Here is a 14,372-nt window from a genome sequence, read left to right as displayed (position 1 = left end):
TCACCTTTAACATAGTGTCATTTTATAATCATGTCTGTTTTTCTTGCTCCATAAGGTGCGGCTCTTTATCCAGAACAAGTTGTGTCCCTTCCCTCAGCAGCTTGTCCATGAAACAGAGCGGCTGCGCGATTACATCAGCAAAGAGCTCAAACACTTCTCTGCGATCTTCCTCCCGTCTTTTCAGAGGGTGTCAGTTGAGGGGTAATGTCCTTGCAGCCTAATGATTATACAGGGTTAGGGAGCCACCAACATTTAGGACTCATAACCTCGGGCAAAATGTATTTAAATGGAATTGGTGTAAATCACTCTAAGGATTTATCCTAAAAATTCCCTCCCTTTGTGTTTTTGTTTTTTTATTATTTTTTTGAAATAAGGTACATTTTTCACTTTTATAATCAGAGCTTTCATCAGGTCCTGCTTATAAATCTGAAGCTTTTTGGTTTTTAAATGAGCGAATAAAAGTCGTTTAAATTTTTACAACAAATCCTTTTTAGAGCACTGGGCAGATTTTGCGCTTGGGTACAACCTGTATAGTCGTGATGGATTGCACCTAGACGGAAGAGGGTCTGCTGTGCTGGGGGATAGGACGGCTAGAAGGTTGGAGATTTTAAACTAGTAGTAGGGGGGAGAGGGTCAAAGCAATCAAGAAAATGGCGATAGGATAGAAAGGAGATGGACTTTAGTTCAGTATATGGGGGGAGGGGCAAGCGCAGAACAGAGGAGGTATGTAATATTGATATAATAGGCATAACAGAAACCTGGTGGGATGAGATACATGACTGGGCAGTTAACTTAAATGGGTACACGTTATTTAGGAAGGATAGGAAGAACAAGAAGGGTGGTGGGGTATGTTTATATGTCAACCATGAGTTAAAGTCAAATCTTAGGCATGTGGAGTGTGACGAGGAAAATGTGGAGGCTTTATGGGTAGATATCTGCTTGGGGCAAACAAAGGGAAATCAATTATTGGTTGGAATATGTTATAAACCACCTAATGTAAATATTAATGAGGAAGAACAGCTGTTATAGCAAATTGGAAAAGCTGCAAATCTGGGTAACACGTTAATTATTGGAGATTTTAATTACCCGGACATAAATTGGGACAGAGGGACTAGTAGCTCAGCAAAGGGAATCAGGTTTTTGAATGTGTTAAATGACACCTTCATGTCACAACTGGTACAAGAGCCTACTAGAAAGGACGCTTGTCTGGATGTCGTTATAACAAACAATGTTGATCTTCTGACCAACATTCAAGTAGGGGAGCATTTGGGAAATAGTGATCACAATAGGGTAATTTTTGAAATAAACTCAAAGCAAAAGCCTGTGGGATATACGAAAATGTATATTTAAAAAAAGCCAATTTCAATAAGATTCAGGCAGCTCTGCAATATAGTCTGGCATAAACTCCTTAGTGAAAAGAACACTGAGGATAAATGGAAAATCTTCCAACAAATATTAGAAAGGTACATCTCTCCGTATCTACCATTGGGTAATAAATATAAAAGAAACAAATTGAAACCAATGTGGCTTAGTAGAGAAGTAAAACAAGAATAAGAAAAGGGCATTTAAATCAGACAAATCAGAGGCATCCTATACAAGATATAACAAAGCCAATAATACTTTCAAAAAGGCAATTAAAGTGGCTAAACTAGAAAATGAGAAATTGATAGAAGGAATTGGTCTAGAAGGAATATTTTCCTAGTTTGTTGCAAAATTGGAAGTGCTTCAGACTGTTTTTTTTTTTTTTGCCTTCTTTGGGATCAACAGCAAAAACATATGTGAGGAAGGCTGAACTTGATGGACGCACGTCTCTTTTCAGCTATGTAACCATGTGACTATGGTGTCTTGTAAGTTGCTTGCGGTACTTTCATGCTGTGTGGACTTGCAGATCAGCCTGTGGCTGGAAGCTCCCTGTTGTGTTTATGAAACCAGATGTGCAGGATTGGGGGATATTGTAGAATCCTAGGCTGGCTGATGATACCAGCCTCTAAATGCCAACTCCTTGTATGGAAGGGTCTTTTCCAGTAAACTCCAAACTCTCTATTATCTGAAGTGGTCTTTAATGTTCCTATAAAAGAAATAATTGTCTGGCTCATTGAACAGCTGCAAACCCTAAATAAGCAGGACGTTCCATATTGCATGAAATTTGAGGTGATTTATATTATGAAAAGTGAACCATACAAATTCTGTGGCATTTTTCTTAACACACATTGTTTTGCTTTTTGTCTTTAGTGGAAACCAGGTTCCATTGCACGAACTCTCCATTAACCGTCTGTCCAATATGCGGGGTCCTTACTATGGCGTCTACAAGGGACTATACAACAGCATGGGGCTTTCTCTTTACAGAGTGAGTTGCCGGCCACAGGCGTTCTGTGGCTGGTTTGAGATGGTGAACCTACATTGTTGTCTTCTGGAGATGGTCCTCTTTTAATTCTTGCTTCCTCTTTCAAGGCCCCAGAGTGTCTTCTAAATGTTGTAGCGGATCTAAAGAAGAATCTGTTTTTCATGCACACTCAACTAGCCACCCGCAACAAAGCCATTCAAAACTTGCAGCAACTTTCAAATGACCGGCAGAATTCTGACTCTGAGGGTAAGCAAATCAGAAATACCATTTCTGTGTGTGTCCTGGCTAGTAGCAGCGTTCAAAATTAAGCCCTTGTTTCCATGATTTCAATCAAGTATCCCAGAATTCCCAGCTTGAACTGAGCAGACCGGAATCGTGTTTCAGACTTCATACTGCTTCATTTCAACTTATTGTACGATCTCTTTAAAATACTCTGAATGTGCTTGGAAATTATTCTATGAGAAGATATGCTGGTCATATTGTAAATTACCATTTATGTAAACAAGAAAACAAGCCCTGAAGTTAACAACAAATGTTTGAGAATAGCCTCACCCCTGGCCATACCCCCAGTCACATTCTAAAGTAAAAATGTCCCTCTTCGGCTACTAGTCATTGGAAGCTATAGAATGGCAAACACAATACAATAATTTCAGTGAATTTCTGGGGGGATTTAAACACAAAAACCTAAAGTAACTTCCTTTTGTATAAGGAAACCATATTGGTTTGTTGAAATAACTATATAGATATAGAGGTGCGTAGATCATTTTGTGAAGAAGTGTCTCCAGCTCTAAAATAAAGTACTTCTAAAGTAAACACACTGTGCTGTAAGATCTGATTGATAATTAAACCATGAGAGTCCCAGCCAAGGGAAATATCTAGGGTTACCTAAATGGCAGAGAATTAAGTAGTGAGACTGCAGGGGCATGATTTATACACCAACATTGCTTGATTAAGGGGACACTACACAGCACTTTTTTTATTGCGGATATTTCTAAAAGTTTGTAAAGGCTGCAGCCTTTGCAAGCCAACCCCTTTTAACTCCACCCAGATTTTTTGTGGCTGTCCAATCACAGACTGTCCAATGCAGCTCAATGAGAAGTCTTTACAAGGCAGGTGCTCTGGGCAATCGCTGCCTCTTGAGTTTATCTCCACTGAGCTAAACAAACCAGGAAGAAACATGACCTGTTGCCTGACAGCCAGGGGGTGTAACAAGCTTAATTTATAAAAGTGCCATGTTATATTGAAATCCATTTTTAAAATAAATAAAGAGGAAATGCTTTTCACACACAAAGCATTTCAGCAAGCTAAACTGCTTCGGGGTCCAGAATGTCTTTTTAAGCTAAAGTTGTTTGGTGCTTATAGGTTTTAAAGATTAGGGAGTGAAAATTCACCCCTGCTGAGTGAGCCCTCTAGGTTTGGAACTGTCTGTGACAGTTTGAGAAAATACAATATAGATAAGATACATGGAATAGTCTTCCAACCGAAGCAGTAACCTAGTAAAGGAACTGAATAATGCTTTGTATGTGCATAGGACAATCCCAAGCACCAGTCTGAGGATTCGTAATGTGCTACTGGATGAGCCGCTAGTTCCTTTCCTTCAGCCGATCAGGAACGATAGGAACTACATGGTTAGGGGCTTGGCTCTATGCACTCCCAGGAAGAGATGACACTCAGTCCTGGAAGCTCTTAGTCCTTACAAGGACTTTCCCCGCTGCATCCCCTGCAAGCTGGAACAGCAGACACAGGGGTTAAATCTTCCCTCCAGTAACCAGAGGACACACAGTTCTGGAGGGTAAAACACTGATGATCTTTACTCGGGACACACAGCTTTTATGCACAGACCCCTGCAGGGGGTCTCCAATCAGTTCAACACAATCCCAGGCAGGAGGGGGTTGGGTTACAGATGGCAATCTCCCGCTCTGGGAGATACCAACAGTACACAGGGACACACATTAAAACAGGGGGGTAACTTACATCACTAGATGGCGCCGGGTCCCATCCGGGATCCCTGCAAAAAGCGGGGCGATTTGGATATACAGAACCCGAGAAATCATCTAAAGTCTAGGGCTCGAGGCTCTATATATCCCCGAAATTAGTTCTATGAAGTTGCTTGCTTTAGTCCGTCAAATTCAAACTTTATGCCTAAACGAAGCGACAACAAATCAGCTGAAAGGCGCAAAACCAAATCGCGCCAATCTGCTCGCAGGGAGGAGGAGTTTTGGTGCCCATTCAGGAGAAAGGGCTTTGAGCCAACCAATCATGAGAATGGCGCAAACCCAGTTTAAATGTGCGCGCCCTCTCCCATTGGTCCACACAGACTTCTGTGCGGCCGTGAGGCCGACTTACAGCTCCAGAGATTCCCTGCAGGGTGCACATCTGTGACAAACTCCCCTTTCCCAGTGAGTTTGCCACGAGTTCCTGGAGGAGACTGCTTCCCAGCCTCCTGCCCACAGACTATGGACCCTGTGAAAAATAATGTAAAAGTCTCTGTTCGTGCAATTGGGATTCTATGGTTCAGTTACTGAACAACCACACGAACCGGAGACCACCCTGGAGCTTGTTAACCCTTATTAACAACTTGGAACGTTTCTCGCCGCAGTGTTCTAATTGTTCGTCTTGGTGGCCGCAATTCCTATGGACAACCACCAGGTGGCGGCCATCTTGTTCGCATGAACGCAGGCAGCGGTGTTTGGGCATGAATCTCATGGAACTAAAATTGGACACACAAACTCCCGAACACTGCTGGACTGCCATCAACGCCTGCGTTCAGTTCTATACAACTTGGAAGGGCACTGTTCGGTGAAATCATTCGTCTGGATGAGGGGGAACAAGCTCCAGGGTAAGACTATTGACTCTGTTCGGTAGTTTGCTCGTTTTCAAACTACCAAACTAGACCGACCGCGAGCCCTGATTCTCTGCAACTGTTTTGGGCATGGGACCATGCCTGCGGTCTGTCAAATAAATGACTTCCAGGAAAGTCCTGTACCGCTGAACTGATCTGGGTGATTTTTTTTGGATATGTTGATACCCATAATCAGGGCTATCAGGGGATGTGAGGTTTTATGTATTTTTGGGGTACTTTTGGGGTGTTTATAAAACCTTGTGTTTTTTGTGCCTGGAGATAACGGAGTCAGATACTGTAGTAACTCCATTATCTCCCAGGCAGAGGCGAGGGATTGTATGCTTGTATATGGGAGTGTCATGTATTTAAACACCTTTGTCATTGGTCTGTGACTTTGCTGCAGTCCCCCACAAGGTCCAGGGGGGAGTGCCTCTTGCATGGGGACCTGCATATAAGGCCAGTTGTGGCTGCCATTAAAGCGTTCCAGCTTGCACTCCAAAACGGTGTGTCGTCCTGTTAGTGGAGGGAAGGAAGATGTAAACCCTGTGTCTGCTGTTCCAGCTGGCAGGGGATTCAACGGGGAAAGTCCTTGTAAGGACTAGATCTCCCAGGACTGAGTGTCGTCCAGGGCCTGGGGGTGTCTAGAGCGAATTCCCCATTCTGCTCCCGGAGGGAGCGGTTAGAGAGCCCCAGTCAAGCCACAGCAACTGAGGGCAAGAGTGCTGCAGTTTGTCCCCTGTTCCAGCTAGGAAGCAGTCCCAGCCAGGGGTACAGGGAGCTCCGTTACAGCATCCCTCTCTCCGGTGGATATCCCCACGTAGGTATCCACCGAAAAGAGCGCTTTCTTGGGCAGCCATGAGCCTAGCCTCAAGCAAAAAATATATAGAATATATAGTGTGGATAGCGCACTGAAGACCCAAGAAAGTATATTAGGGTATTATTATACAAATGAAAGATGTAAAATACATATACCCATAAAGCAGATCTTTATCTTGATGTCTCTGAAAAAAGAGTAAAGCTTATATAGGGCAATATCGTACTGGTAAGTATCCAAATATCATATGTATGTATACAAATAGTAAAATTTCCTACTCACATTTAAATGAGCCTGTATTCAAACTGGCTCAAGTATATGGGCATGAGTAGGATATACAGATCAGATCCTTCAGCTGGTATGTTCCTCCCCAATATGATTGAATATGGGAAATCAGAGAACAAATGTGAGGAAAAAAGTTTTCAACATTTATTACAAAATGAATAACAAAATCTTACATTGAAGTATAGGTTCAACACAACGCGTTTCGGCTAGACGCCTTCATCAGGTGCATATAAAACACATCCCCCTTGCCCCTTCTTTTAAATTCCCACTTTCGCGGCAAAAAAACATTAAGCCCCGCCCGCATTGATTGCGTCGCGTCACTTCCGGTCATACGAACTTCCGGTTTCGGCTGTTCCGTCTTAATGGTTTTTTGCCGCGAAAGTGGGTTTTAAAAGAAGGGGCAAGGGGGATGTGTTTTATATGCACCTGATGAAGGCGTCTAGCCGAAACGCGTTGTGTTGAACCTATACTTCTTCAATGTAAGATTTTGTTATTCATTTTGTAATAAATGTTGAAAACTTTTTTCCTCACATTTGTTCTCTGATTTCCCATATTCAATCATATTGGGGAGGAACATACCAGCTGAAGGATCTGATCTGTATATCCTACTCATGCCCATATACTTGAGCCAGTTTGAATACAGGCTCATTTAAATGTGAGTAGGAAATTTTACTATTTGTATACATACATATGATATTTGGATACTTACCAGTACGATATTGCCCTATATAAGCTTTACTCTTTTTTCAGAGACATCAAGATAAAGATCTGCTTTATGGGTATATGTATTTTACATCTTTCATTTGTATAATAATACCCTAATATACTTTCTTGGGTCTTCAGTGCGCTATCCACACTATATATTCTATATATTTTTTGCTTTATGCTTTTCTGTGAAACTGTGTGGTTGATTTCACTGTGGTTTTAGCAGCACACTATAGCGCCATATTACCACCACCCTCTTTTCTTTATAATGAGCCTAGCCTCGTTGCTCCCGGGCAGAGGGAAACTGTGACCATAGCTCCGTTGGGAGCGGGTAGGATGGTCCCCGATACGGGCACCTGAGACAGTGTGCGTATGCCAATTCAGGATACAAATGCTGCCCCTGGTTGGTGTCTGGTTATACAAACCGGCGGCCACCTAGGGGAAGCACATGCCGCATTTTCCCTTGCGGTTTTCACATCTTGTTACGAGGTGTGAGCGTTCTAAATAGATATCCTAAATGAGGTGTCGGGGTGGTCCCTGTTCGGCAGCTGAAGAGAACCAGTTTGTATGGGCTCTCCCAAACGGGGAGCAGGCAAAACACATGAATACAACACAATTACATATAGATACATAGGGAAACAGAGTACAAAGGAAAATCGTGAGTATACACATTGGGAACACAAAATACAAGGCCAAAACATATGAATATTCTGTGGGCATGGTACTTGGTGGCGGTGTCCTGCCACACATACCACTGGAGAAATTGGCAAGAATTAAACCGTGGAGCTTGAGAATGATAGTCAACAAAGACTTTTTATTTAATTTCTCCCTTAGCTCTGCTGAAGATGCTGGCTGACCACTACGGTCAGCAAACCAATGAATTGCTACCCAAACTCCAATTCCTGATCTATCAGTGTCGAGAGAGCCAGGAATACGGCAAAGACGTTCAAGCTGCAATCACGGACTGGTGAGTGGGTTTTACCATCTGTTCTTTCTATTGAATGAGGCGGTGCACACTTACTGTCCGTAGGTCTCTGGTGGAGGGAGGAGGCTGGAGACAAACAGTGCAAGTTAATTTTATTTGCGGATCCCCCAGCTGATTTGAGCACTGCAGCTTCTCAAAGTTCCCCCGTGCCCCCTCCATTTCCCTCCCCCTTGCAGTTTCAACTTTGCATATATCTCCGATGCTCTGAAGTTACTGATTTTAAGTGAATCCGTTCCTAAATGTCACACTTCCACTATAACTGGGTGCAGATCCCCTTATAAAAATTCACATACCAGCTGCAGAATGTCATAATAAATTCTGCAAAATGAAGGCTTTAGAAAAGGAAATTGAAATATATATATATATAACCTTTAAGGATTGGAAGTCGATCTGCTAAACAGTGGTACTGGGGGCAGCATGCACACATGGCGGCGGGGAAGGCCTTTCTATTGGAATTCTGACTCCTCTTTCTGATTTTATTTCCTTTTTAAGGTGGGAGCAGCCAGCTCAGCAGTGTCTGCCGTGGGAGCAGAGAGGGGGTCTGACTCTGCAGCAGTGGCGAGATCGTTGGACCGTGGCAGTAACCGCACTGCAGAGGGCATCAGGGGGCAGAAGTTGAGTGTTTTAAGGCAGGATTGTTCCTGGGGGTATATAAACCTTGAGCTGTACATGAAAACAGATGGGGAGTTCTAATGCCATCTACAGGCTTAATCTGTAACTGCAACAAAGCTTTTTAAAACTTCCCTTGTGTATAGAAATGTATATAGATGCATGGAGCTTATTTAAATCCAGATTATATTTTCTTATCATTGTCATCATATTTCTTTGAACCAGATCTAACCTGCCACAAGCTTGCTTAAATAGAATGGTAATTTCCAATGAATTGTAGATCAAGTGATTTTTAATGGATATTCATAATTCCTAGTGTTTTATAAAGTATTCTATTTTGTTAATCCCACAAGTCACTGTGCATTAGTGAAGTCTGTATTGTGTGCTCTGTATAGTCCGGTTTCTTGTCTAACTGGTGAGTTTTGAGGTATTTGCCTCCCCAGCCTTCCTTGGGTTTGATTATTTTAACATTTTGTAACAAATACAGGACTGGGATGTTTAATTAGCTGATTTTCTGCATATCTCCAGGTCTACGTAAATGACCTGTAGACTCACATGAACAAGGTTTATACTGTGTACAAACATGGTCATGTCTTCACTGTATAGAAATATGTATAAATCCCACATCAATAAAACTTTTTTAAAAAATTATTACAATAGTATGTTTTCTTCTTCCTCTGTGTTCTTATAATTGTTCATATGTAACCAAGCCCTCAGCAAATGGTACTAATCTAAACGTCGGGGTGTTTGGCTGATCCCCCAGAAAAGCCCATTGTGTTTGGTTGTTGGTTCTTGACACCAGAATAACTATTCGTCACTCTGATCACCTGATTCCAGCGGTACTCTGCCTCATCTGACTATGGGAGGGTGGGCTCAATCTCATGAGCTGCGAGTGCGTTAGGCTCTACCAATAGGAAATCATTGCTGTAATACTTTGCTATGGGGATTTAACTGACGCTGCATGTCCCGATGCAGAGTTTGAGGACGTCCATCGTCAGGCAAGCAGGAAGTTCCACTAGAGGCAGTCTTAGTCCTGCAATGGAATTGTTGCAGTTTCTCAAACTAAACTAAGGGGGGGAGGGGCACTGCACCCAGAACCAGTTCAGCGAGCCTAGGTGCCTATAGTGTCCGTTACCTGGAATCAGCGCCCCACAATGTGCCGTATAAATAACTCCACATATGTCACACTTTTATAAATGATGTATATCTCTCTGTATTACTGGGGATCTCTGGCTGTCAATGGTCAGGTGCCTAAATCGTCCCCGGGAGTTTTTCTAGGTCCACTCCAGCAACGTCCCTGGAAACCAAGCAATTATTTTTTTTAAGTGCACTCTTGAAATTGTTTCATATAAAGTATTTAATGTCCGTGTGCAGCGGATTCTGCAACCCTTATGGAGAGGAAAAGGAATCTTGTCCTGTAGTATGCACTCTTCAAATCAGGCCATTCAGGAATTCTGCAGCATATAAATCCTATATACCCTACCGGATTGCAGTGCATCATGGGAATTATTGGAGGGAGTTTAACAAACTGGTGGATGCCGTTGGTTTTCTTGTGGGTTGCACAACTTTTAGAAAGATTTTTATAGATTATGACCAAAATAGTGGTGTATATGATCTCAATATTTGTTTTATTCATTATGCCACTGTATTCGCCCCAACCTTTAAATGTATCTAAACACAGAACTGTACTGAAATCCTTTTATATCCAAGATAGTGGATATTTGTGTTTTTTACTCTTGTTGCCCCCTCTCCCCCTATATCAAGACTTCTCGAGGGCTGCACCGTTCCTGTGGAACTCACTTCCCTCTTCCGTTAGATGCTCACCCAGTCTCCACTCCTTCAAAAAAAAATCGTTAAAAACCCACTTCTTCATAAAGCGTATCAATTAAACTGTTAATAGCTCCCAACTGATTCCTCTTCTGCAACTGTCACTAGTCTGATACTATCCTTACCTTTTGTGTCATTTTACCCCACTCTCTCTAGCATGTAAGCTCATTGAGCAGGGCCCTCTACCCCTCTGTTCCTGTGTGTCCAACTTGTCTGGTTACAACTACATGTCTGTTCGTCCACCCATTGTAAAGCGCTGCGGAATCTGATGGCGCTATATAAATAACATAATGTGATTTGGCCTAACCTTTACCATTTGTTTTTTTGTTTTCTCTTTCTAATCACAATTCGGTATTTAGTGAGTAAACCCCCTGGAGAAAGACGTCACGAAGTACTTGCCGATTTTTTTTAAATATTAGATTGTCCTACCTAGCTCAAGCAGCAAGCTCTGAAAATACTTTCAGCGAAACCTCGAAAGGAAGTGAAACCCTCTTGCGTGTTGTGTGGATTTGCTTGTTTTGTTCTGTGGTGGGAGTGTTATTTGGTTACTATGTAGTTCTACCCCTGTTGCTTAGAACTACTCAAAAAAAAATGGCATTTTTCACGATCAGTGATTTAAAAACAGTTTGTAGTTTGATAATGGAGATTAATATTTAGCAAACTTTAATTTTCATTTCTCTTTATCTGACTGGTGGCAAGGGCCATCAAAGCTTACTGGAGACATTGCATGTTTTATGCCTGGAAAAAATACTGAATTTGGGTAAATTTGAGGAAGGCGTATCTCCGTTTTGACAGTAAAATGTGAATTGTTTTCCTGGATATTCATATACTGCACTATTCGCCTGTGAATTGTTGTGATAGTGAATTTAAAATTATTGCAAAAATCTGTCAGCAATTTTTTTTTTTTCTTTTTCAGTTCAGCTGTTTGAGCCTAAGGTTTGTAATTGCTGATAATTCACACGTTGGTGAATAGCTCTGTAATAGTCGTTTAGTGAATCCCGGGTTTGTGCTGTGTTGGTATGTCTAGTCAATGCTCCTGTGATCATGGGTTTTATTTGCCCTGATGTTTTGTTTCCTTATCTCCCCCTCTGTGTTTTGACCTGAAGTATTTCTGATAACCATTGGCTATCTTACAATCTGAGACTGTTTCTCTGCTGACTCTTACATTTCTGTAATTATCCGGTTTATCTGCAATTTGCTACCTTGCTTTCATCTTTAACTTCTTCTTCGAGATGGTAACCCACAATCACCCAGAAATGTAATTTACCTTCCCGATCCATGTCTACATATTGTCTTTAAATCCCATCAGATTGAGATGCAGAGATTGGAAGGATACAGGTACTACAGAACTGAGGTATCCCCTGTAAATCAATATTTACCACCAGCACCCCCAAACGGGTATTACTTACTGTAGTCCCTACAGGCAGGGTAGCTGGGTTAGAGGTTTTTCAAATCAGCTGTTTTAGCCTATGGAATGTGTTTCTTTTTTTTTGTTTGTTTGTTTTTTTACTTTTTGTCTGTATGTTTTTTCGCTCTACTCCAACCTACTTTCTGATAAAATGATTTATTTAGAACTTCGTACCAAACTCCATGTTTTTCTTATTGTGCAGCGAGCTTACCTTCCAAGTGAATACCCCTGTAAGTAAATCAAGGGCTTTCTGTCTCGTTTTATTAAAACCACAAAAAAGCAATCCAAACACTTATTAAAACCCAGTCATGTTCATTTCTATTCAAACTAAAATGTAACTGTCCTTAAAGGGACACTATGGTCACTAGAACCACTACAGCTAAATGTGTGGTAAACAGGTTGATGTAGTGGTTCTGGTGTCTATAGCCTGTCTGTGCAGTATTGGCACTGTAAACACACTGCATTGTCTACATTGCTGGCTAGTTACACCTCTAGGTGCAGTCACTCAGACGGCCACTAGAAGTGTTTCCTATCTCAGTACTGCACAATGTGCAGGGACCTACATTTAGTGTCTCCTAAATTAAATGACTTCATGCAGGATAGGAGAAAGCCGCAAATTCCTTAAATCCTACAGATAATTCCTGAATAATAACGTGTATTCCAAGAAACCGGTCTGCTTCCCCCCTGTGTCCCAGACCACTTATTGCTTGTGTTTACCAGAATAAATGGGTATACCCTTTTAAATGGAAAACTCTACACACCACTTGGTGAATAAAAAATATAGGATAATTTTACCTATATGTATCTCCCACAGTGTAGAGGACAAAATAGATATCTACAGAAGGGAGAATTGAAACAACCCATAGAGTAGTATGTCCAAACCAGTGAATATATATGGTTCAAGGTTACACTCACACAAATTAGTTGATTGCAGGCATGTCAAAAAAAGATATAAAGATGATGTTGGAATGGTATGAACTCCTCAGACTCCAAACAGAGGGCATGTGGGAAACAAGAAAATATATACAACAATAAGTGCAGACTTAAAAGACCAATTATGCCTCGTTTCCACTGAGCGGATCGGTTCGGGTCGGTACAGTTTGAAAAGTTTAGAATGGACCAGCCCATTCTGGTGAGCATTTCCACTGCAAGTCAGACCTTTCAGGGCCATGCAGGGTTTAGAAAAAATGCTCTTCCTGTCCACCAATCAATGGATTGTATAGTAGCTCCACCCTAACCGAACCGTTCCATTTCCTATGGCCTTACATCTGAAGCAGGACCCTGAATGGATCGGTACGGTTCGCTTGTATGGACCACTTTCATAATGGAAACACCCAAAATAGCGAACCGAACCGAACTGAACCGATCCGCTCAGTGGAAACGAGGCATTATTGCGCTAGATTAAATAACACTTACACACTGGAAGTGTAGTTCAGGCATATAATGGTCTCAGAAGATAGTTGTTCCAAAAATTGAAGGTGACTTCTTGGTAATAATATAAACAAATTTATTAAATGTAACAAAATAAAAATAGAAATAAAATAAATGAATAAAACATAAATGAATAAGAATTAAATGAATAAAAGTCCCACAGGGGCCCAACCCTACGCGTTTCGTCCGGTAATCCGGACTTCCTCAGGGGTATCGTCTGTTAAATCCTCAAAGTGGAGTCAGTCTGTTGTCCTTAGGCTGTTCGCGTCTTTTAAACCTCACTTGCCGCTTTTTTTCGGCCGCAGACCAATCCGACGACATGGGCAGCAGCTGTAAGTAATTACCGTATATACTAGAGACCATTAAATTGGAAAAATTGTCCACTAAGGAAACTAAAAAATGGTGGGAAATTTCCTTTTTTGAATCATATTTAAAAGAAGGATTAATCCCAAGGGGTTTAAGACTGGATAAGAGACCAGCTAATGGCTTAGAAAAATCTAACCATGCTAGTAAATGGGATGCGGCTCTAGAAAAGTGCTCGTCTATCCTAATGGAGATTAATATTGAATTTGAAAGAAAATTTACAAAATGTTAATGAAGACATTGAGAGTTTGGTCAATTCATGTGAACTAGATAAAAACTCTAATGATTTCTTAAGAAGAGAGAAAATACTATCAGAAAGAATCGATAAATTGGATGATAAGATAGCGGAGACAAAAAACAAAAAATATTTACGAGATAAAGATGACAAAATTAAAAATCTCCATAATATTAGGAACAAAATGAATAATAGGCCTTTTTTTTTTTTTAAAGTAATGGAAAATTTTCAAACAGACAAAATTTCAATAGAAGACCAGAAAATAGAGGTCAAAGAGATCCATATTCTTTTAATTAAAATCATATGCATAAAAATGATTGAGACACCCCGACACCATGTACCGAGAGAAAGTAGAGAGAGACGTAGGTCACAAGATTCCTCCCAAATAAGTAATAGACCCAATACACAAATGAAAATTCAGACCACCCAGGTGCAGTGAGAAAATCAATAAATAAAAAAGGATAATTACTTCCCTTTTCTTAATCAGGTAAAACAAGAGGATTCCTCTTAATCCTCACAAATAT

At 41.1% G+C, this 14,372-nt stretch overlaps 1 protein-coding gene across 1 annotated transcript in view; it reads left to right on the top strand.

Moving 5' to 3' along the window:
• HAUS5 (HAUS augmin like complex subunit 5) overlaps positions 1–9,232 on the top strand; it is a 32,614-nt gene extending 23,382 nt beyond the window's left edge. Inside the window, exons 16-20 of the mRNA XM_063436779.1 lie at positions 56–201; positions 2,233–2,347; positions 2,452–2,590; positions 7,825–7,957; positions 8,468–9,232. Coding sequence (XP_063292849.1) covers positions 56–201; positions 2,233–2,347; positions 2,452–2,590; positions 7,825–7,957; positions 8,468–8,594 — 660 coding nt within the window. The 3' untranslated portion in view covers positions 8,595–9,232. The remainder of the gene's footprint in view (positions 1–55; positions 202–2,232; positions 2,348–2,451; positions 2,591–7,824; positions 7,958–8,467) is intronic.
• Positions 9,233–14,372: the final 5,140 nt, after the last annotated feature.

The sequence above is a fragment of the Pelobates fuscus genome, chromosome 11, assembly GCF_036172605.1.
Source record: "Pelobates fuscus isolate aPelFus1 chromosome 11, aPelFus1.pri, whole genome shotgun sequence".
NCBI lineage: Eukaryota > Metazoa > Chordata > Amphibia > Anura > Pelobatidae > Pelobates > Pelobates fuscus.
This window is presented reverse-complemented; position numbering and strand designations above follow the sequence as displayed.